The sequence below is a fragment of the Thamnophis sirtalis genome, unplaced genomic scaffold, assembly GCF_051295495.1.
Source record: "Thamnophis sirtalis isolate CommonGarterSnake01/CBP01778 unplaced genomic scaffold, rThaSir2_p1.2 scaffold_14, whole genome shotgun sequence".
Taxonomy (NCBI): domain Eukaryota; kingdom Metazoa; phylum Chordata; class Lepidosauria; order Squamata; family Natricidae; genus Thamnophis; species Thamnophis sirtalis.
In genome coordinates this window covers 37,631,464-37,655,332 of record NW_028261394.1, presented here as the reverse complement: position 1 = coordinate 37,655,332, position 23,869 = coordinate 37,631,464, and the positions used below count along the sequence as shown (strand labels likewise).

The 23,869-nt window shown below is 46.1% G+C and overlaps 1 protein-coding gene across 2 annotated transcripts in view; it reads left to right on the top strand.

Annotated features, from left to right (window-relative positions):
- Window positions 1-3,500: 3,500 nt before the first annotated feature.
- Window positions 3,501-23,869, top strand: part of LOC106552881 (RNA-binding Raly-like protein) — a 32,264-nt gene continuing 11,895 nt past the window's right edge. The window contains exons 1-2 of one of the 2 annotated variants that reach the window (XM_087728949.1): window positions 3,520-3,700; window positions 7,154-7,232. In XM_087728949.1, the coding sequence (XP_087585075.1) occupies window positions 3,664-3,700; window positions 7,154-7,232 (116 nt within the window). In that variant the 5' untranslated portion in view covers window positions 3,520-3,663. Of the gene's footprint in view, window positions 3,701-7,153; window positions 7,233-23,869 lie in introns of both variants that reach the window. The other variant, XM_087728948.1, reaches the window with a different exon arrangement.

Below are 23,869 nucleotides of genomic sequence, written 5' to 3'. Positions count from 1 at the left end.
TTGTTCCTGACTCTAGGGGGCAGCGCTCACCTCCGTTTCAAAGCCGAAGAGCCAGTGCTGTCCGTGGTCCTGCGGCTGGCATGACTAAACTCCGAAGGCACACGGAATGCTGTTACCTTCCCACCAAAGGTGGTTCCTATTTTTCTACTTGCATTTTTACTTGCTTTTGAACTGCTAGGTTGACAGAAGCTGGGACAAGTAACTGGAGCTCACTCTGTTATGCGGCGCTAGGAATTCAAACCGCTGACCTGCAGACCTTTCTGATAGACAAGCTCAGCATCTTAGCCACTGAGCCACCGCGTCCCTAGCCTTTTTATATATTGTGCTATAGGCTTAAGTCTTTATTTTGGTCTTTAAAATAACAAAAAACAAATAGGCGATTCAATAATTTTGAGCATTTTCCTGCTCATTACACCCACAAGGAAATGACTAATATGAAAATATTAGGGAGAGGAATGGAAACTGTGGGAGGGACAATATTTAGGAATTAACCACCATAAAACTATAGCAAAATGTGGATCCTGTAAGCTCCAACACACCTATTTTTTGGTTCCCACCAAGCTCCCATTGCCATCTAATCCAGTGGTGGGTTTCAAAAATTGTTCGAACCTACTCTGTGGGTGTGGCCTCCTTTGTGGGAGTGGCTTGCCACCCATGTGACCGGATGGGAGCAGCTTGCCGCCCATGGGACCGGATATGAAGATGCCGACGACACTTGTCAGAACCACCTTAAATTACCTCACACACAGCACTGGCATGCATAAGAATATGATGTAAACTTGTTTTTTAAAAGGCATCTTTGGTTTGCGTTAAAACAACTTCAACACACGCAATGTTCTGATTGCACCACAAACGCAGTAGTCATCCTTACCTTTCACAGAGGCACTGAGTTTTATAAATATGAGCATGATAGTGTAGAATAATCATATCCAAGGACCAGTGGTGGGTTTCAAAAAAATTTGGAACCTCTTCTGTAGGTGTGGCCTGCTTTCCGGGTCCACTGGTGGAACCTCTTCTAACCGGATCGGTAGATTTGACGAACCGGTTCTACCGAACAGGTGTGAATTGGTAGGAACCCACCTCTGCATCTAATGCATTTAAAAACATAAATTTTAGTAAAATCAATAAAGAAAGCTTATGTGATACAGAGCAAAACATCAGTTTCTGGCACCATATTTCTTGGAATTCCCTCCAAAGCTCCTACTTGAGTGACAGAGCATAGCAATCTTATCTATTTATCTTCTGGTAAAATGGGACTTTTCTCACTGGTTATGTATATTATGGTTACTGTTCTGACCCCCTCCTCCTTCCAGTAATGAAAGCCGAGACAAGCGTAAAATGGAATGTCCTTTAATAACAAGACCAGAATCTCGGTGGCTGAAAGCCAAATAAACAAACAGGTAAGGACCTTGGCAGCAAGTCCGACACCTTGGCAGAAATTCAGACTAACTCTGGCAGCAATCCAGCCTGCCAAATTAGTTCCTCTTTAGTCCAAGCGTTGACTTCTGCAAGAAGGGTGTGGCACAAGCAGTCTCTTTTATAGTCTGGAGAGAAGCTTAATGATCATCAGCTGAGCGTAATTACCTCCTGTAATTGTAATTGTTCTTGACGCCGAGTAGCCCTTCGATGGCGTGCATCCTGGAACAACTCGCTGTTGGTCTCTGGATCACTCTCTCTTGTCTCCTCCCCACTGATCCAAGGCTCAGGCACCACCTGGTGGCCAACCAGTCTCTCTGCGCCCTGCTCGGAGTCGGAACCCTGTCCAGGGTCCTCCACATCCTCCAGGGCTAACTCATAGGGCCCCTCGCTGTCGGAGTCTGGTGGCAGCTGCAATGGCTCCTGCCGGGCCACAACAGGTTACTATGCATATTTGATACTCCCACAGCTCAAAAGGATCCTCACCACTGTTATAACCTGAGAACATTTACTTCCCACAATGGCCCATTGACAAAGGTGGTGGTGGGCTGAATTTCTGTCTCCCTTTTAGGGGAAATATTCTTCTCTTTTAATATTGCCTAAAATATTTCATTTTTCTAGGAGAGGAGTCAGTGCTAACTTCCTACAGCGGTCTCCTTCTCTGAATGACAGGTCCCTCTGTCTCAAAGAGGGATGTTGGGACCTCTTCTTCACCATTTCTGAAGGACTGCCCAGCCTGCTGAGAAGATGAAGAGCCAGAAGATGGAGAATTAGAGTCACAAGAGCTAAAAAGGCTTCAAGCTTGTCCACCTTAAAAATAAAGATTTCAGAGCCAGCATTTCTCCTGAGAAGGTAGATCTTCTACGGGAGAACATGTACACCAAGAAACCCGAGCAGAATTCTTCTGTGGAGAAGCCTTGAGAAGAATGTTATCAATGTAGAGGAATGTTAGCTACGGTAGGTGTGGTCAATCCCTAGGCTGCCAAAATCTAACTGGCCATGAGATGGCAGAAGAGAGGGACATGTTTCCATATTTACTGGTACCTACTGCCACCTTCTGGTGGTCTGGCATTCTGCAGATTAGCTAGCTAGGCTAACCCTATCAAACCTGTCCTTCTGCCTGGAACATTACGCCAATTTTGCTCACCTGGATCTCTAAACATGGCTTAAGTTCCTCTGGATTTGTGATACTGGTCTCTGGTACTTTGCAAATCGTAGGTCTAGGATAGGGTTGAAGACTTATGGACTTCAATTGTGGAGTTGAAGTCCACAAGCCTTCAAGTTGTCAAGGTTAAAGGTAAAGGTTTCCCTTGCACATACCCAACTCTAGGGGGCGGTGCTCATCTCCATTTCAAAGCCGAAGAGCCAGCGCTGTCCGAAGCCGTCTCCGTGGTCATGTGGCCGGCATGACTAAATGCCGAAGATGCACAGAATGCTGTTACCTTCCCACCAAAGGTAGTTCCTATTTTTTCTACTTGCATTTTTACATGCTTTTGAACTGCTAGGTTGGCAGAAGCTGGGACAAGTAATGGGAGCTCATTCCATTAAGGGGCGCCAGGGATTCGAACCGCCAAATTGCCGACCTTTCTGATCGACAAGACCAGCATCTTAGCCCCTGAGCCCCTGAGTCCCTTGTCAAGGTTGGACAACCCCAATTTAGCACACCAGAGGGACACAGATGCGGGGGGGGGGGGGAAATTGGGAAGCAACCACTTGGAGCAAGCATTTCTTTGGAGGGCCCCAGAGTGCAGAAAAATCAGGATTTCTCCTGAGCATCTGCTCTCCACCTCACCCCAAAGGCAGAAAAATAGCGAGCTAGAGAATAGCAACCCCTCTTTATCCTCTCCTCTGGATCTCCTCCCTCCCCAGATACCCCTCATCAGCTACTTGTAAGACCTCCCCCCCCTTGCCTAAATCATCCTATGCCCACAATAATAAGGAGCGGCTCGTCATGATGGAAACTGTAGGCTGCAAAAATTCCCCTGCCCATCATGTGGAGATGGTTTGCTTGGCCTGACCCCTCCCCCTCCTGTCTAGCATCCCCCCCCCCTCACCATGCCAGTTGGTACATTCCTCTGGTACAGTATTCAGGCTGGAGATCCATTTGTTCCATGAAGAAGGGGGTGGGGGTGGGGAAGGAGAAAACTGCTGCTCACCAACCTTGCTGGGGGCTTGGAGAGAGAGAGAGACTGACAGACTCGGGTACTTGGCATTGGGTCTTCCTTTCCTCCCCCCCCTCCCTCTGGCATGACACTTTTTGGCCGCAGAGAAGGCTGCTGGAGATGTGAGTAACCCTATTTTGCTCATTGGGTTGGACGTAGGGCTTCCCCTCCACCCCCCCAAGACAAGGTGGCACAAATCTGGCTGCCAAGGCAGAGGCAATCAGGGGAAAAACAGGCAGGGAAGAAGGGGGGAGGGAGGGAGAGAATTAAGCCTTGGCGAGGGAGGGAGGGAAGGAAGGAAGGCTGCTTCCAAATTTAACCAGCCTTATCCTTCTTCTGGATACGATACGCAGCCGGACACATTTGAAGAAAGGCAACACAAATCGATGTATTACACTTTTGTTATACAGAATAACCTGTGTGTTTGTGTGTTTGTGTGTGTGTGTGTGTTTGGGGGGGGTGTTGTTGTTTCTTGCTTGGAAACAAAGCATGGCATTTGCTCACCCTCTCTTCTGTTTTTCTTCTCTCTCTAACCAGCTCTTGGGTTGGGATGAAAGTTAGATCAGAGAGGCAAGGAAAAATGGACACGGTAGATGATCAATAGATCTAGCCAAGGAAGGTTGTTAACCTAAGCGCTTAAGAATCGCGGTCAGAAGGCAATCAGCATCTTTTGCAACCGTGGCATGGATGGGCACGAGGATGGATGTGAGTGAGTGAGTGTGTGGTTTGGGGGAAAAAAATAATAAGCCCTCTTCCTCTTAAGCTTCAGTCTAGCATTCCGTTATCTGCTGAAGTTCTGCCTTTCTCAGTGGCTCGGTTCTTGTGGCGTACTAATCAAGTATATTTTAGCTAAGAGGCTGTTGGTGATCTAGTTCATGTGTGACTGTTATTCCAATGGAAGATTGGGCTGGATCAGTAAGCCACGGGCAAGTGCATCTGGTGAGCACAGTAGCCTTTGCCCAAAACAAGGGACAAAGACAAGAAACCCCTCTCTCTCTCTCTGGCCTGGTAGCACAAATGGCTTAACAGATCAAGATTCTGATCTGCCGTTAGAGCAGTGTTTCTCAACCTTGGCAACTTGAAGATGTCTGGACTTCAACTCCCAGAATTCCCCAGCCAGCATTCGCTGGCTGGGGAATTCTGGGAGTTGAAGTCCAGACATCTTCAAGTTGCCAAGGTTGAGAAACACTGCGTTAGAGCAATTCCTTCGATATAAAAGGACTCTGAGCATGATCTGTAATTGTCGACTGTGACATCTTCAAAAAAGAAACAGGCAGAGAACTCATTTCAGAACAGTGAGCCAGAGTTGGGTAGCACCCCAAGCAGCAGTCGATGGGTATATCTGGAGAATGTTCCCAGCAGAAATAGATTCTGGGGGTGCCGTTATTGGCTGGAGGTGGGTGGGAATCCATCTGGAATGGACAAGAAGAAAAGATAGAAGTAGATTTTGGAAGGACAAACTTTGTCTCGCGTATTCGGTCTTCTCGCATTCCCATGAATGCTCAGACTTGAAAGCTGAGTCCTACTGATTGTTCTAGATCAGTGTTTCTCAACCTTGGCAACTTGAAGATGTCCGGACTTCAACTCCCAGACTTCCCCAGCCAGGGGAATTCTGGGAGTTGAAGTCCGGACATCTTCAAGTTGCCAAGGTTGAGAAACACTGATCTAGGTTCTTATCGCTCTAGGTAGGTATATAAATATACATACATACATACATACATACATACATACATACATACATACATACATGTAATATATAAATATAGGAGGTGGCTAAGATGCTGAGCTTGTCGATCAGAAAGGTCAGCGGTTCAGTGGTTCAAATCTATAATGGAGTGAGCTCCCGTTACTTGTCCCAGCTTCGGCCAAATATACAAGTTTGAAAGCATGTAAAAATGCAAGTAGAAAAATAGGAAGTCAAGTTTCAAGTTTAATTTTATTTATAGGCCGCCCAATCCCGGAGGACTCCGGGCGGCTTACAGCGAGGGGAGGAAAACAATAAAAGAAAATAAAAAATAAAAATAGACAAGTTAAAAACAACACAGATACATTCGTTTCAGTCGGGGCTAGACCTCAGCAGTGGGGTCAACAGCCCCAGGCCTGCCGGAATAGCCAGGTCTTGACAGCTTTTCTGAAGGCCATGAGAGTGGACGAGGTCCGGATTTCTGGGGGTAGTTCGTTCCAAAGGGTCGGAGCAGCCACAGAGAAGGCTCTCCTCCGGGGAGCCGCCACAGAGAAGGCTCTCCTCCGGGGACCCGCCAGCCGACATTGTCTGGCTGATGGCACCCTGTGGGATCTTACCGGCCGTTAGGAGGAGTGTGGCAGTAGGCGGTCTCGCAGGTATGCTGGTCCTAAGCCATGCAGGGCTTTAAAGGTAATAACCAACAGGAGTCACTTTTGGTGGGAAGGTAACAGCGTTCTGTGCGCCTTCAGTGTTTAGACACGGTGGCCACATGACCATGGAGACATCTTCAGACAGCGCTGGCTCTTTGGCTTTGAAACGGAGATGAGCACTACCTCCTAGAGTCAGGAATGACTAGCAGGCATTAATAATTATATATATATGAGTAATTATAGGAAACAGCCCCAATTACAGTTCCTAGTTAAGGAAGCACTTCAACTTTGAAATGCATTTTGGATTTTTAGTGCAGCTAAAGAAACGCTTTCTTTTCTCCATGAAACAAAAAAATAATTCTGTATCAGAAATTTTTTTTTAATCTTAACACATCCTTTGCAAACTAGATTGGCAAGAAGCACGCTGGTCTTTTTTTATCCCCCCCAAAAGGAGCATCTTTGCCCTCCCCAGGGGGTTAAATGATGCTTAAAATTGCATCTATGCTGCCAGCCCCCTGAGTGAAGAGTCTAATTCTGTCTTCAGACAATTCCAAAGCTGATAAATAGCACAGATAGGTTGAAAAGATGTCCATGCCTTGTTTCCTTCTAAATTTTAGCTTCAACTTTCTCTTCTTCATGTGGGTGACAAAAGGGTCATGAGCCTTGCTGACACACTGGCTAGAATGCAGTATTGCAGGTTAATTCTGCTGACTGCCAGCAGTTCGATCCTGACCGGCTCAAGGTTGATTCAGCCTTCCACCCCTCGGAGGTGGGTAGAATGAGGACCCAGATTGTTGGGGGCAAGAGGCTGACTCTGTAAACTGCTTTTAGAGAGGGCTGTAAAAGCACTATGAAGTGGTATATGAGTCTAAGTGCTATTGCTATTCCTTCCTTCCTTCCTTCCTTCCTTCCTTCCTTCCTTCCTTCCTTCCTTCCTTCCTTCCTTCCTTCTTTCCTTCCTTCCATGGTGGTACAATTTAGAATGTAGTATTGCAGGCTGACTCTGCCCACAGTCTGCAGTTCAATCTGTTGATTCAGCCTTCCATCCCTCGGAGATGGGTAGAATGGAGGACCCAGATTGTTGGGGGCAAGAGGCTGACTCTGTAAACTGCTTAGAGAGGGCTATAAAGCGGTATATAAGTCTAAGTGCTATTTATTTTGCTAGATTGGTCCTCTCCTGCTTGTGCTCTTGTTTGGCTCCGCTGTTTCTCCTTAGAAGCCAATTTTTTCTTTTTCTCTAGATATAAACATGGCCCAAGAGCCTAAATTGAGCCATACCAGGCCTGGTCAGAAGAGGCAGCACACCGCAAGCCTGTATCCGTGAGTCCATCCCATCACTGTCGTTCCCCTACCTCCCATTACTGTTCTCCCCAAACCTAACCTTTTATTTCTACATTAAATTGCTTGGAATGATTCTGTTAATCTCCAGATTGGCCCAAAGCCAGATAGGGCTGTAATCAAAATCGAATCTCCCTGGAGACTGAATTAAGAGAACCAAATTACATGTATATATATATTTCAGAGATGAGCATGCAAATAAGTTAAGATTTTAGGAGGTGAGAATTGCTTGAGGCACAGAACATCCAGTTCTTAACTTCATTGTCCCTTCTAACTGTGGAATCACTCCTTTCTGTATCTCTTGCCCGTTGTGCATTCATGTCCGCAACTGAGGCTGGATGGTGAAGGAAGAAGATGTAGCTTTCCCAAATGATCCTTGGTAGAAAGATAGCAGCAAATTTGGAAGCAGAGAAATGGGAGTTCAGGGCCAGATATATTTCCTTCTGTTCAATCTTCCATCTAAGAACCTTAAGAACATGGGTGATTTCTCCTTGTCTCCTCACAACTACATTATGAGATTGAACAGGATGGTTAGTGACCTCTAAATCCCCCAGTGAGTTTTAGGGCTAAATGAAGATTTGGACTTCTTCCCAGCCAATCAACCAACCAACCAACCAACCAATTAACCAACCAACCAACCAACCAACCAACCAACCAACCAACCAACCAACCAAACAACCAAACAACCAACCAAACTACCAACCAATCAACCAACCAACTAACCAATCAACAAATAAACCAACCAATCACTCAACCAACCAGCATATATTCTGGGGATTAGTTTCACCAAAGCCAGTGTTATATGGCTTCTGAAGTTCTTGATGTGGCACAAATTGGAATGTGACTAAGAATTCCTTAAACAGACAGAAATCTAGCTGTTTACAGCTCTCATAATTCAATGTAACAACCTACACAATAATGGGCAAGTATACCTCTGTGGACACTTCCCCACAGACGTTTTCCACCACTCCTGAATCAATATTGCAACCGTTGTTACCAAGGCACCTGAACAGATTCTTTCTTACTCAGAAGTGGTACAGAAAGATTTGCTATGAATGTAGTTTTATAACAGGGACATGTCATGTCGCTGGAGAAATAAATGAAGCCCAAAGAAAGGAAAGGATGAGGTGCTATCCCAGGTTCACCGACAAAAGGGTGACCGACAAAAGCGCCCCCCACTAAACCGCGGTGACAAAACCGTGAGTTCTGAACCACGCCAATGAATGAGCGCTGAATCGCACCGACAACAGCGCACCGACAGAAGGGTGCTGTAAACCTAACCCTAACCCTAACGCTAACCCTAACGCTAACCCTAAATGTAACGCTAACCCTAACCCTAACTCTAACCCTAACGCTAAACCTAACGCTAACCCTAACGCTAACCCTAACGCTAACCCTAAACGTAACGCTAACGCTAACCCTAACACTAACCCTAACGCTAACCCTAACGCTAACCCTAACGCTAACCCTAACGCTAACCCTAAACCTAACCCTAAACCTAACCCTTACCTTAACTTAAATCGCCCTTCTGTTGACGCGCTGTTGTAAATCGCCCTTCTGTCGACACGCTGTTGTCGGCGCATTGATGACGTTGCGGTTTTAGCGACGCGGTTTTGTCGGCGCGCTTTTGTCGTGCGCGCTTTTGTCGGGTCACGGCTATCCCAATGCTCATCTATGTGTTCCTCTTTGGGAGCCTGATTGGTTATTGTAGAAGTCTCAACTTTTCAAGGATAATCGCAGGGAATTCGGCAAATGATGTGAGGATTTGGGAAGTGAAAGTGGCAGCTGCACAAAAGCATCCTCGGAGAGGGAAAATCTACTTCATTACATCCAACATTGATGTCCCACACCAGGACATTAAAGTTACATCTCTAACCTGAGCTAACTTAGATTAATATGGTCTTCCTCAATTTGGTGTCCTTCAATATATATTGGGATTACAATTCCTGGAGTTCTTGGCCTTTCTTGCTGTGAGTTTTGGGAGATGTCGTCTCCATACAATTCAAAGGCTGGATTGGATAAGGATGGATTAAATTCATGATGGATAACAATTTCCTACAGGGACCAGTTCAAAAATTGGCAGCTCTAGAGAGAAGAGAAAGGCATCTGGGTTGGCAAACTAGTGTTCAGAGCTAGTTTGGATCCATGATTACTTTTGGGGCTTAGTAACATAAAACAGATTTACTTAGCGGGGATCAAATGCTTGTAGGGCAGAGAAATCCTCCATTTTTCCCCTCTGGTCATTCTCATTCAATGGTGAAAAAAGTAAACTTCTACATTTAGGCAAGAAAAACAAAATGCACAGGTACAGTATAGGCGGTACCTTGCTCAATAGTAGTAACTGTGAGAGGGATCTTGGAATCCTAGTGGACAACTATTTAAATAGGAGCCAACAGTGTACAGCAGCTGCCCAAAAAGCCAACACAATTCTAGGATGCATAAACAGAGGAATAGAATCAAGATTACGTGAAGCGTTAATACCATTTTACAATGCCTTGGTAAGGCCACCCTTGAAATACAGCATTCAGTTTTGGTCACCACGATGTAGAAAAGATGTGGCGACTCTAGAAAGAGTGCAGAGAAGAGCAACAAAGATGATTAGGGGACTGGAGGCTAAAACATATGAAGACTGGTTGCTGGAATTGGATATGTCTAGTTTGATGAAAAGAAGGACTAGTGGGGACATGATAGCAGTGTTCCGGTATCTCAGGGATTGCCACAAAGAACAGGGAGGCAAGCTATTTTCCACAGCGCCTGAAGGCGGGACAAGAAATAATGGAGAGAAACTAATCAAGGAGAGGAGCAACTTAAAACTAAGGAGAAATTTCCTGACAGTTAGAACCATTAATCAGTGGAACAACTTGCCTCCAGATGTTGTGAATTCTCCAACACTGGAAGTTTTAAAGATGATGTTGGGTATCCATTTGTCTGAAGTGGTGTAAGGTTTCCTGCCTAAGCAGGGGGTTGGACTAGAAGACCTCCAAGGTCCCTTCCCAACTCTGTTATTCTATTCTATTCTATTCTATTCTATTCTACTCTACTCTACTCTACTCTACTCTACTCTACTCTACTCTACTCTACTCTATTCTACTCTACTCTATTCTATTATATTCTATTCACGTCGGCAAGAGAGAATTTCAAAGGAGAATAGATACCTTGGAGACATTCTCATGGATGATATATGATGCTTGTGCTTAATTAAGAACATGTGAATGTCCTACTTTTCATAGGGAAAGAAATAAGTAAAAAGGAGGTGAAATCCACAGTAATGGTGAAGAAGCTAGCTGTCCTAGAAACCAGGAGACTGTGTCCTATGCACCTCTTAGAAACCGCCTTGCTTAGCAATCACAATTCTAGTTCTGATTGTGGTTGTACAGTAGAACCCCTGTTACGACCATACTTCATTCCATAACTTTGGTTGCAAACCGATTTGGTCATGAGTCATGACCCAAACCTAATTTTGGAAATTTGGTGCGTACAAAATAAAATGGCGCGGAAGGGGAAATTGGCTACCCCAGGGGGGGGGGGGAGGAATGTGAATTTTTGGGTCAGAACCTGATTTGGCCATGGTCAGAAGCGTTTGTGACCAGCGGTTCTACTGTATGTCCTAATCCTATTTTCTTTTTGCTTTTGAGCGATGCTAGGGAAAGCATGCGAGCTGTTTTTGAGTAGAGAAGATCAAAGTAGGAAGTTGTGTGTTGTACTGTGATATTGACTAGATTGATTATGTGTATATTGATGATTATGTATCATAGCCCTAGCCCTTACCTACCTACCTACCTACCTACCTACCTACCTACCTACCTACCTACCTACCTACCTACCTACCTACCTACCAGTGGTGGGTTTCAAAATTTTTTGGAACCTACTCTGTGGGTGTGGCCTCCTTTGTGGGAGTGGCTTGCCTGCCATGTGTTTTCTTTCTTTCTTTCTTTCTTTCTTTCTTTCTTTCTTTCTTTCTTTCTTTCTTTCTCTTTCTTTCTTTCTTTCTTTCTCTTTTTCTCTCTCTCTCTTTCCTTTTTTCTCTGTCTCTCTGTTCCTTTTTTCTTTTTTTCTTTCATCTTTCTCACTCTTTTTCTTTCTTTTTTCTTTCTTCTTTCTCTTTCTCTCTCTGTGTCAGTCTGTCTGTCTCTGTGTGTGGGGGTGGGGCAGTGGTGGGTTTCAAAAATTTTTGGAACCACTTCTGTAGGTGTGGCCTGCTTTTCGAGTCCACTGGTGGAACCTCTTCTAACCGGTTCAGTAGATTTGATGAACCGGTTCTACCGAATAGGTACAAACTGGTAGGAACCCACCTCTGCTACCTACCTACCTATCTACCTACCTACCTACCTACCTACCTACCTACCTACCTACCTACCTACCTACCTACCTACCTAATCAATCCATCCATCCATCCATCCATCCATCCATCCATCCATCCATCCATCCATCCATCTATCTATCTATCTATCTATCTATCTATCTATCTATTATATCCCTCCCCCTCCCCTCTCTTTCATACACACACACATTATTCCTCGCGACCACATAGATAGATAGATTTATATCAGGACAATTTCCCCATGAAATTGACCAGAAGCAATGCTGAAATGGACTAGATCAAGATTTCAGAGAGGTTAGCTTGTGAAGTTGACTGGAAAATAGACAAAGCATCAAAGGGAACAATGGAAGAATGAAGGCCAGAAAATGGAAGAATGAAGGCCAGAAAAATAGCAGTCTTTTTTTTTTTTTAAAGCTACATCACAAAGGCAGGAAATAAGGATGGGATGTTTCAAAAGCTCAACTGAAAATAGAAAAGAAAATGACACAACAACTGGATCGAAAGCAGCGAGACTGAAACCTTCACCTCCCACACTTATGAGTGGTGTGTCTAGCTTGTGTCCTAAACACAGCAGACCTCGTGTTGTGCTCTTTGTCTTGCGCCTACTGAGCTGTGACCTCTTTTTTTTGGAAACTAACACCATTAAGAGTGTTGCACATAATTTGAACAAGTTCCCCAACGTCGGTCCAGCTTGGCTTTGCATCTTTTAGGTCACTTCTGCAACCAACGCAGTTGATGGCCAACGGAGTCCTCCATCACCCAAGAATATTCACTGACTAATGGAGAATGTGAAAGTGTCAGAGCCACAAAGAATCACCCGGTGGTGGTTCAACCTTGAATTCCATCTGTTGGGATTCTGGGCTCTTGAAAGGCTTAAAGGGCTCCATTTTAGCTTTGTATTTGTATTTATTAGTTTTGTATGCCGCCCACTCTCGGAAGACTCCGGGCGGCTTACAATAAAAAAGGGAGGGGGAATATATAAGACAACACAACAATTTAAAATTACAGCAACATTCATAACTTAAAGTGGGGCTGGATACTTCAACAGCCCCAGGCCTGCCGGAACAGCCAGGTCTTAATAGCTTTAAAGGCCGGAAGGGTAGTGAGGGTCCGGATCTCAACGTGGAGATCGTTCCAGAGGGCCGGAACTGCAACAAAGAAGGCCCTCCCCCGGGGGGTCACCAGCCGACATTGGCTGGCAGATGGAATCCGGAGAAGGCCTAATCTGTGCGATCTAATCGGTCTATGGGAGGTAATTGGCAGGAGGCGGTCTCTCAGGTAGCCAGCTCCGATGCCATGTAGGGCTTTAAAAGTAACGACTAGCACCTTGAAGCGTGTCCGGAGACCAATGGGCAGCCAGTGCAGCTCGCGGAGGATAGGTGTAACGTGGGTGTACCTAGGTACACCCACAATCGCTCGCGCGGCTGCGTTCTGGACTAACTGAAGTCTTCGAACACTCTTCAAGGTTCATTGTACATTTTGATGCTTTTTAGTCTAATACAGGGATGTCCAATCTTGACAACCAGAAGACCTGTGGACTTCAAACTCCCAGCATGCTCTAGCACATGCTGAGCGGGGGATTCTGGGAGTTGAAGTCCACCAGTTTTAAAATTGCCAACGCTGGACACCTTCGGTCTAATAGGATACTTTCTCTCTATCTCTGGCATTTCCCAATCATTGAAATTTTTGTCTTGGGTATTCCACTGGGACAAGAAACACAAGTCATGAACTTTTGGAGCTCATCAAATGCTATCAAGGGTGCACAGCATTTTGTAATAATTAACTATAGCAGACAAGGTGCTAGTGTGGTAGGAAGGTGCAAAAATGGGCATGGCAGGCATTGAGAATTATAATAATATTAAGCTTTTAAGTTGAGTGATATTAGAGCATGGTGCTAAAGGGTTGGCTAGGAATGGAATTTGGGTGGCTGAATTTGAGTCATTGATTGTCTTTCAGACTAATCTGTGTTCAGGGCTGTTGCAGTGTTCCAAATTAATGGATTTTGAAGCCCTCAGAGAAAAAAGCAGGGGAGAAATGCAATGAATAAATAATTCATATCAAAGGACAGGACCAGCAGAAGAGCTGAGCTAGTAAAACTCACGTGAAGTATTAGTAAAAAGGTAAAGATAAAAGTTCCCCTTGCACATATGTGCTATTCGTTCCCAACTCTAGGGGGCGGTGCTCAACTCTATTTCAAAGCCGAAGAGCCAGCCTTGCCCGAAGATGTTTCTGTAGTCATGTGGCTGGCATGACTAAATGCCGAAGGAGCATGGAACGCTGTTACCTTCCCACCAAAGGTGGTCCCTATTTTTCTACTCGCATTTTTACGTGCTTTCGAACTGCTAGGTTGGCAGAAGCTGGGACAAGTAACGGGAGCTCACTCCGTTACGCGGCGCTAGGGATTCGAACCACTGAACTGTCAACCATTTTGATCGAAAAGCTCAGCGTCTTAGCCACTGAGCCATCGCATCCCTTGAAGTATTAGTACTGCTCCAGAGGTGGGTTCCTACCAGTTCGCACCTATTCGGAAGAACCGGTTCGTCAAATCTACCGAACCGGTTAGAAGAGGTCCCACCAGTGGACCCGGAAAGCAGGCCACACCTACAGAAGAGGTTCCAAAATTTTTTGAAACCCACCACTGGTCCTTGGATATGATTATTCTACACTATCATGCTCATATTTATAAAACTCGGTGCCTCCGTGAAAGGTAAGGATGACTACTGCGTTTGTGGTGCAATCAGAACATTGCGTGTGTTGAAGTTGTTTTAACGCAAACCAAAGATGCCTTTCAAAAAACAAGTTTACATCATATTCTTATGCATGCCAGTGCTGTGTGTGGGGTAATTTAAGGTGGTTCTGACAAGTATCGTCAGCATCTTCATATCCGGTCACATGGGCGGCAAGCCACTCCCATCCGGTCACATGGGTGGCAAGCCACTCCCACAAAGGAGGCCACACCCATAGAGTAGGTTTGAACAATTTTTGAAACCTACCACTGTACTGCTCTTTATAAAACCTGAATAAGAGCACACCTGGAATACTGCATCCAGTTTTGGTCATCGCATTACAAAAAAGATGTTGAGACTTTGGGGAAAGAGCTGAGAAGAGCAACTAGGATGATTAAAGGCCTGGAGATGAAACGTATGAAGAACGGTTGCAGGAACTGGGTATGGCTAGTCTAATGAAAAGAAGGACTAGGGGTGACATGATAGCAGTCTTCCAGTATTTGAGGGGCTGCCACAAAGAAGAGGGAGGGCAAGACAAGAAGCAATGGGTGGAAACTAACCATTGATGGAAGGAGAGAGGCAACCTGGAATTAAGGAGAAACTTTCTAACAGTGAGAACAATTAACCAAATTAACCAATTAACCAAAAGTTGTGGCTGCTTCATCACTGGAGGTTTTTAAGATGAAATTGGACAGCCACTGGTCTGAAATGGTAGGGTCTCCTGTTTGAGTAGGGGATTGGACTAGAAGACCTCCAAGGCCCCTTCCTATTCTCATTGACATGGTATAGATCAGTGTTTCTCAACCTTGGCAACTTGAAGATGTCCGGACTTCAACTCCCAGAATTCCCCAGCCAGCATTCGCTGGCTGGGGAATTCTGGGAGTTGAAGTCCGGACATCTTCAAGTTGCCATGGTTGAGAAACACTGATATAGATTGCATTAAGGAAGCCTCCATTCCTGTTTCAGCTTCAATCGTATAAAACTTGTCAACCCTGGATAAAAAAAAACTCCACTTTCATGCTAAATAAAATATTGGCCCGTCAGCAAGAAGACAATTTTCTCTGGCAGCCGGTTTTGCTTTCCGAAATGGCCGCAGATCAAAAGAGCAAGCTCTGTGATCTTTTATCACACGTAGATTTCCTCCTCCGGTTTGATCCACTTAAGGGACTCCTTTTCGCTGCCAATAAAAGAGATTAGGAGGGAGCTGACGGAAGAGATTGGGGGCTTGGATGAGGCTTATCTGTTTATGTTTATTTATTTAGGGCTGGGGAGGTAAATGACTCGGTTGCAAACGGTATTTCAGTGGGAAGTCAATGCATGTTTAAAAAAAAGTGTGTGTGGGATGGGGAAGAGAATGCAGTTGCTGGATTTTAGTGCAGCGATGGCTAATCTTTTGGTTGTCACATGTCGAATAATGCAATGTGCTTGCAATACGTTGCAATGTGCTTGCAACACCCTCCCCGTGCTCTGCCGCATTGCGCATGTGCCTGCGTTCCCCTGTTCCCCTGTTTTGGCCCTGGAAGGCCTCTTGCACCAACCTGGAAGCCAAAATGGGACTCAGGGGCCCACGGATCCCCCCCATGCCCTATTTTGGGCCTAGGAGGCCTCCTGCACCAACCTGGAAACCAAAACAGGGCCCCAGGGGATGCTGCGCGAGCCCCCCCAAATGCACTTCAAGCTCCTCCCCCCCGTGCATGCACCCCACCCCTGCATGCATGCGTGTGTCCCCCGCTGTGCCCCACCGCCTGTGCATGCGTGGCAGATACCCGAAGACCAGCTGGCCGGTGGGAGGCGCATGTGCTTGCATGGGGGAGTTGGGCTGGGCGACGGATGGAGTGCCTGCAGAGAAGGTTCTATGGGCCACCTGTGGCACACATGCCATAGGTTGGCCATCGTGGTTCTAGTGGAATCTGGGAATCATTTGCTAGGAGAAACCATGGGCTGATCTCTCAACGCCAAGGGACGCAGCTGGTGCATTGAATCTGTTTCTAAAGAAGAGACCTGGTCAAAGCAGAATGGAAACAAGGTACAACGATTCCCAACCTCAGCACCTTTAAAATATCTGGATTTCAACTCCCAGCTGGCTGGGGAATTCTGGGAGTTGAAGTCTACACATCTTAAAACTGCTAAGGCAGGGATGAAATCAACTTCTCTTTGTTACTGGATTGGTAGCAATGTGAGCATGTGCAGGACCTTCCGTGCATGCGCAGAGCATCAAAACAGGACAAACCTGCTACCAAGTGCGCTTCCAAAAGTAAGTAGAACAGCAAGGGGGGGAAATCCGCTGTGTCAGATGATTTAGATTATCAAGAAAGCGGGAAATCCGATGATTCTAGCTAATACTCTAGCTAATAAGAGCCAAGGTGGCGCAGTGGTTAAATGCAGCACTGCAGGCTACTGCTAGATCAGCAGGTCAGCGGTTCAAATCTCACCGGCTCAGGGTTGACTCAGCCTTCCATCCTTCCGAGGTGGGTAAAATGAGGACCCAAATTGTTGGGGGCAATATGCTGACTCTGTAAACCGCTTAGAGAGGGCTGAAAGGCCTATGAAGCGGTATATAAGTCTACTGCTATTGCTATTGCTATTACTCTGTTTCCCTGAAAACAAGACCTCCCCGAATAATAAGCCCAATTGGACTTTTGAGCGCATGCGCTAAAATAAGCCCTCCCCTGGAAATAAGCCCTCCTTGAAAATATTGCAACACAGCAGCAGCCATGAGGTGACCACGCTCACCGCCTCCTGCACCTCAAAAATGATAAGACCTCCCTGAATATAAGGCAAGTGCTTATTTCGGGGGTCAAAAGAAAATAAGATCTCGTCTTTTTTTCGGGGAAACACAGTATAAATTGCACATCACAGTTGATCTTCGGAAATACCAGTTCTCTTGAACTGGTAGCATTATTATTATTATTATTATTATTTGCTACTGGTTTGGGCAAACTGGCCCCAACCGGTAGCATTTCACCCCCTGTGCTAAGGTGAAGAAACACTGGACCAACAGCATCATGGGCAGCTGGGGGCCCTTCCAGGTTAGACTTTGGAGACAATTCAGATGACCAGATTTTCGTGACACTTTAGATCACAAAAGAACAAATGGATTGTTGCCCTGCGTTCAGCTTAAGCAAGCGTGAAACTAGCCAAACTTAGAGTGTGATCTGAATTAACTCACAGAGGTGAGTTTAGTCCAGTGGTCCCCTACCATTTGGGTACCAGAGGCCGATTCCGTGGAGAGAAGTTTTTGCGTGGACCGGAGGGCGACACGGTTTCACTATTGCTGCCTGCATCCCGCGGGTGGGGCTCCGCTTCTTTGCGTGGCCCAGTTTCTGACCCCTAGTTTTGTCTACCTGACTAAATAGGTTGTGTGAATACAGTCAGAGCCTCTTAGAAATTGCACACTAACATGAATTTAAACGAGGCTGCAGGGAAGTGGTTGCTCGGGATCCCCAAAATCTGGGGGAATGTAGAAAGAACCCCCCCCATTCCTTGATTGTAAGATATACACATGGGGATGCGGTGGTTCAGTGGCTAAGATGCTGGACTTGTCGATCAGAAAAGTCGACAGTTCGGGGGTTCGAATCCCTAGCGCCGCATAATGGAGTAGGCTCCCGTTACTTCTCCCAGCTTCCGCCAACCTAGCAATTGGAAATCATATAAAAATGCAAGTAGAAAAAATAGGAACCACCTTTGGTGGGAAGTTAACAGTGTTTTGTGCGCCTTCGGCATTTAGTCATGCCGGCCACATGACCACGGAGACGTCTTCGGACAGCGCTGGCTCTTCGGCTTTGAAACGGAGATGGGCACTTGAGAGTTGGAAACGACTAGCACCAGGGGGTGGGTTCCGGATTCTTTTACTGTCAGTTCGCCCATGGATGTGCTTCAGGTGCACATGCGCACTTGATGCACACTACAAGTGCATGCGCAGAAGCAAAAACCAAGATTGTGGCGCCTACGGCGCTGCCGAAAGAACCAGTTTGGGCGTGTGCAGTGCCGAGTTACTACCTATTTGGCTGAACTGCTCCAAACCAGGAGGAATCCACCTCTGACTAGCACATATGTGCAAGGAAACCTTTACCTTTAAGATATACACAAAGGGAAGGAGGGAGGGAAGCAAGGAGGGAAGGAAGGAGGGAAGGAAGGAGAGAAGTAGAGAAGAAAGGAGGGAAGGAAGGAGGGAATGTAGGAGAGAAGGAAGGGGGGAAGGAAGGAGGAAAGGAAGGGGGAAAGGAAGGAGAGAAGGAGAAAAGAAAGGAGGGAAGGAAGGAAGGAGGGAAGGAAGGAGGGAAGGAGAGAAGGAGGGAAGGGGAAGGAGGGAGGGAAGGAAGGGGAGTAGGAGAGAAGAAACGAGGGAAGGAAAGAGGGAGGGAGGGAAGAAGAAGTAGGACCGTTGTAAGATAAGGTGGATCTATGGGATGTTAAAAAAGCAATCTTCAAGTATATTGTTAACAGTAGGGAAAATTGTTATAAATACATATTATTAATAACAGTTATGAGATTATATAATTGTGAATGTATATATGAAATTGATAAAATAAAATAAAATAAAAAAAAGATATACACAAAGCTGAAACCTAGATGCCTTTGGGAGAACATGTCAAGCAGGTCTCATTTCAGTTACAAATTGGTCCCTCTGGACCAGTGCAGCAGCCAACAGATGGAAGCTTGGAAAACAAAAGGACTTAACAAAGAACCCAAAAATAACTTCCCGGGGAAAACAATAGCTTCTCTGCACAGCCTTTCTGGAATTCCTGGCTTGGTCCATCCTCATAGCTGCCAGCAGGCTGCCTCTCTGTGCCTTTAAAAGGAGGAGGGTTGTTTTTATTAGCCATCCTGAGTGGTTTGTAAATCTCTCCTGGATGCCAGACTCGCTTTCTGCTCCATTTCAGGGTTAGATATCCTGGGAATTGGCACCCCCCCCTGCTTTCGGGTCTCTGGGTATGGCATGAGTTGGCACCATTTGGTCTGGAGGAGCGGTGTGCCACTCTGAGGATTGAAAGAGGTGAAGAACACACAGAGAGGGGGAAGAAAGCCTCAAAGCATATCCAGAAATACTCTCTCTAGAATTTATAGAATTACAGAAAAACAGAGTTATAATAGCAATAGCAGTTAGACTTATATACCGCTTCATAGGGCCTTCAGCCCTCTCTAAGCGGTTGACAGAGTCAGCATATTGCCCCCACAGTCTGGGTCCTCATTTCACCCACCTCGGAAGGATGGAAGGCTGAGTCAACCTTGAGCCGGTGAGATTAGAACCGCTGAATTGCAGGTAACAGTCAGCTGAAGTGGCCTGCAGTTCCGCACCCTAACCACTGTACGACCTCGGCTCTATAAGGGACTTTGGAGGTCTTCTAGTCCAACTCCTTGCTCAAGCAGGAGACCATATACCATAGTCCTTCACATTACACCATTATGGACCAATGGCTGTCCAATCTCTTCTTGAAAACCTCCCGTGATTAAGCCCTCACAACTTCTGGAGGCAAGTCATTCGGCTGGTCAATTGTTCTCACCGTCAGGAAATTTCTCCTTAGTTCTAGGTTGCTTCTTTCCTTGATAAGTTTCCACCTGCCACTCCTTGTCCTGCCCTCGGATGCTTTGAAAAATACCTCTTCTTTCTGACAGCCTCTCAAATACAGTAGTACCTTGGTACTCAGCTGCTTTGAAACTCATCAGATTTGCTACTCCATGTATTTTGTCGCGAAAAGTTTGTCCCGGTACTCGTCGTTTGTTTAGTACTCACGGCACAAGGTAAAACTTGTCGGTGTTGGCTGCTTTATGACTTACTACATTATTCTTTATAGGAAGAATTTGTTTGGTACTCATCACGCCTTCCAGAACCAATTAACAATGAGTCCACGGTACCACTCTATTAGAAGCCTGCTATCATGTCTTAATTTATTATTTCATAATTTATATGGCACCAGCATCTCCAAATGAAAGCCTGGCCTGGCCCAGCAGATGTCCTCTTCCAGTTTGGAGGCCCTGTTGATCAACTTCAAATGCTCCAAATGATGACTTCTCTGCTTGTTTGCAACACTGAAAACCTGATGCAGCTGTTCTTCCAGGAATGGCATGGAGCTCTCTGCTCTGTCTGAGCCAGAAAACTGCAGCTGTGGAAAAAAAAATCACCTTCCCAGGAATTAAAGAGAAACTTCCTAACAGTGAGGACAATTAACCAGTGGAAGAGCTTGCCTTCAGAAGTTGTGGGTGCTCCATCGCTGGAGGTTTTTAAGAAGAGACTGGACAGTCACTTGTTTGAGATGGTATAAGGTCTCCTGCTTGAGCAGGGGGCTGGACTAGAAGACCTCCAAGGTTCCTTCCAGCTCTATCCTGATTGAGTCAAACCCCTCTGTGAGTTATTGAGAAGTGTTGCCTATTAGTAGAAGAGTTGCAAATCAAGCTTTTGTGCTTTCACCAAGTACTTTCCATTTCAACTTTCAATTTTCAGGCTAAAAACCTATTTTTGTACTGTTTCACTGAAATGTGTAGCCAACGGCCACGTTATCGGGCGTCAGGTAGCATGTACATTTAGTACATTATTATTATAGCAATATTCACATTCTGCATCCATTCCCTGGTGCAATCACAGCGTATAGCGCTGGCAATAATACATCCTGAAGTAGACTATTAGTTCCACTCGCTCAGCGCGCTCCCTCTTAGTTTCTAGCAGAGTGCCCAAGTGGATGGCTCTAAAAACCACTGTTTGCAAAAGTCTGCCACATCTGCATAATCACGGAGGTTTCTTCTGTTCAAATACGATCTCTAAAGTACTCTTCAATTGCTGTTGCTCCCTGGGCCATGCAGAAAACAAGCAAAAGAGCAGGGGAAACAAGGGGAAATGGCATATCAAAGCCGAAACATGCATATTCATGATAGGTAGGGTTCCTTCCCAGAACTGCAAGGCCATTTTCTCTCCTGCTTCTAGGAAGAGAAAAAAAACAAAAACCAAAGGAACAAGTGGAAAACTGGAAAAGTAAATTCCACAATTGTGGCTAAGAGTTGAGGCTTCCGACTCACGATATGGAAGAGGACCCAAGCTAGTTTCTTTTCCTCTTGTATTTTGAAGAGGTTTAGAAGCGTTCCTCATTCATCTTCTTCTTCCTAGTGCAGGGTCCGCTTTTCGGATCATTGAACGCCATTTTGTATGATCAGCTGCATCTCCAAGGGGCAGGCCTATGGCTTGCATTGTTATGATGTAGAAAAGATGTGGAGAGTCTAGAAAGAGTGCAGAGAAGAGCAACAAAGATGATTAGGGGACTGGAGGCTAAAACATAAGAAGAACGGTTGCAGGAACTTTTCATTGTTTAATGAAAAGAAGGACGAGGGGAGACATGATAGCAGTCTTCTGATATCTCAGGGGCTGCCACAAAGAAGAGGGAGTCAAGCTCGTCTCCAAAGCACCTAAGGGTGGAAAGTTCCCATACACGTGCAAAGGTAGCAGAATCACTGAATTGGCAGCAGACTTCAGAGGATTTCACTGCTGGAGCTGCGGTGGCACAGTGGTTAGAGTCTACTTCTGCTGCCTGCCGGCTGCCTGCAATTTGCCAGTTTGAGTCTCACCAGGTTCAAGGTTGATACCTTACCGTTCTGGATTGGTTATCCTGGACTGTCCAATTACTCCCCCTGTCTGTTGGGGGCCATGTTCCAGGGACCCTGCCTCAATATCTCTCCAACCACTGCCACGTCCATTATCTCGGAAGCCCACTGCCCCAAACATTTCCTGCAGCATCGGTAGAGTTGGAGTAACTCCAATCGTCGTCTGAGCTGCGCCTTTCACGCCATTGGGCAAAATGGGTTCCAGAAGGGGTGAGCGGGGGGGGGGGGCATGGGGTGGAAAGCCTCTGTGGTCCTGAGCCACTGGCAAGCGTAGACACTCAGCCTTCCATCCTTTCGAGGTGGGTCAATTGAGGACCCAGATTGCTGGGGACAATAGGCTGACTCTGTAAACTGCTTAGAAAGGGCTGTAAAGCACTGTAAAGCGGTATATAAGTCTAAGCCCTAGCGCTATTGCTATTTGCGACCTTCCAAAGTTTCCAAAGTCAAGGAGAAATTGGATTTGCCTAATGACCTGGAGCTTTGTTTAACAACCATGGTGATGAACTTAATGATTACGCCATTTTTTTTTTTGCATAATCGGGTAATACTCACTTAACGACTCTTTTGCTTAGCCACAGGCATTCCAGTCCCAGTTGTCATAAGCTGAGAACTACCTGTATGGAAAAGTCAAGGAGGATGCCTTGTGTAAATGCTTGTCGTTATTTTGAGCAGTTTCCTGGTTCCCTCAAGGAGATGGTTGTGAGATTCGTTGCATAGAAGCTGTGTCAGAAGTACCAGCACTAATGGAACATTCTAGTTTAGTCATGGAAAGAACACGGCTTAAGCTGTTGCCCAAGAAACCACAAGCGATAACCTTACAAGGAGCTCATGGGCCTTTTAATAGTTGCGTACAGGAGGAATGTTGGCAGATGTTGTGAGCCATGGAGAAGAAAGGGGGAAAATGTTTTTGATGTCAAAAAAGCATAACAAAGAATGTTTTTGATGTCAAAAAAGCACAACAAAGAATGTTCTTTCTGCGTCAACTCAGAAAGCTCAAACTGCCCAAAGAGCTGTTGATTCTGTTCTACAGAGGAATTAATTGAGTCTGTCATTTGCACCTCCAAAACTGTCTGGTTTGGCTCTGCAACCCAACAAGACAGACACACAGACTTCAAGGGAGAATCAGAACTGCAGAAAAAAACCATGGCCGCCAACCTGCCTTCCATTGAGGACCTGCATATTGCACGAGTCAAAAAGAGGGCTGTGAAAATATTTACAAACTCCTCACATCCTGGACATAAATTGTTTCAACTACTACCCTCAAAACGACACTATAGATCAGAGATGGCGAACCTTTTTTGGCTCACATGCCATAAGTGGGGAGAGCGCAGGGGGGGGGGGTCGTGTGCGGGCGTGCTGCACCCATAATGCTATGCACGATGCACCCAGTGCGCATGCGCGCACCACAGGCGCTCCCCCCATTTTTTCCATGCTTTTTTCGCCCTCGCCAGGCTCCAGGGGCTTTATAGGAGCCTGGGGAGGGTGAAACCAGCCTCCCCCCCCCCCCCGGACACCCTCTGGAGGCTTCAGAGACCTTTAGGAGGCTTCACTGAAGCCTTCGGAGCAGTCAAAACAACCCTCCAAGCAAACCGGAAGTCCGTTTCCGAACTTCTGGTTTGCCTGTAGGGACGGTTTTTTGCGCTCCGGAGGCTTCAGGGAAGCTCATGAAGCCTCTGGAGGGCCTCTGGAGGGGCGCAGGAGGATCTTTTTGCCCTCTCCAATCTCCTATAAAGCCTCTGGAGCCTGGGGAGAGCGAAAAATGGCTTTAAAAAAGGATGAACTCAGCTGGCCAGCGTGCACATGTGTGCTGGCCAGCTGATAGGGCAGCGCCTCGTGTGCCCTGACAAATGGCTCCGCGTGCCACCTGTGGCACATGTGCCAAAGGTTCGCCATCCTTGCTATAGAGCATTGCACACCAGAACAATTAGACACCAGGACAGTTTTCCCCCGAATGCCATCACTTTGCTTAACAACTAATTCCC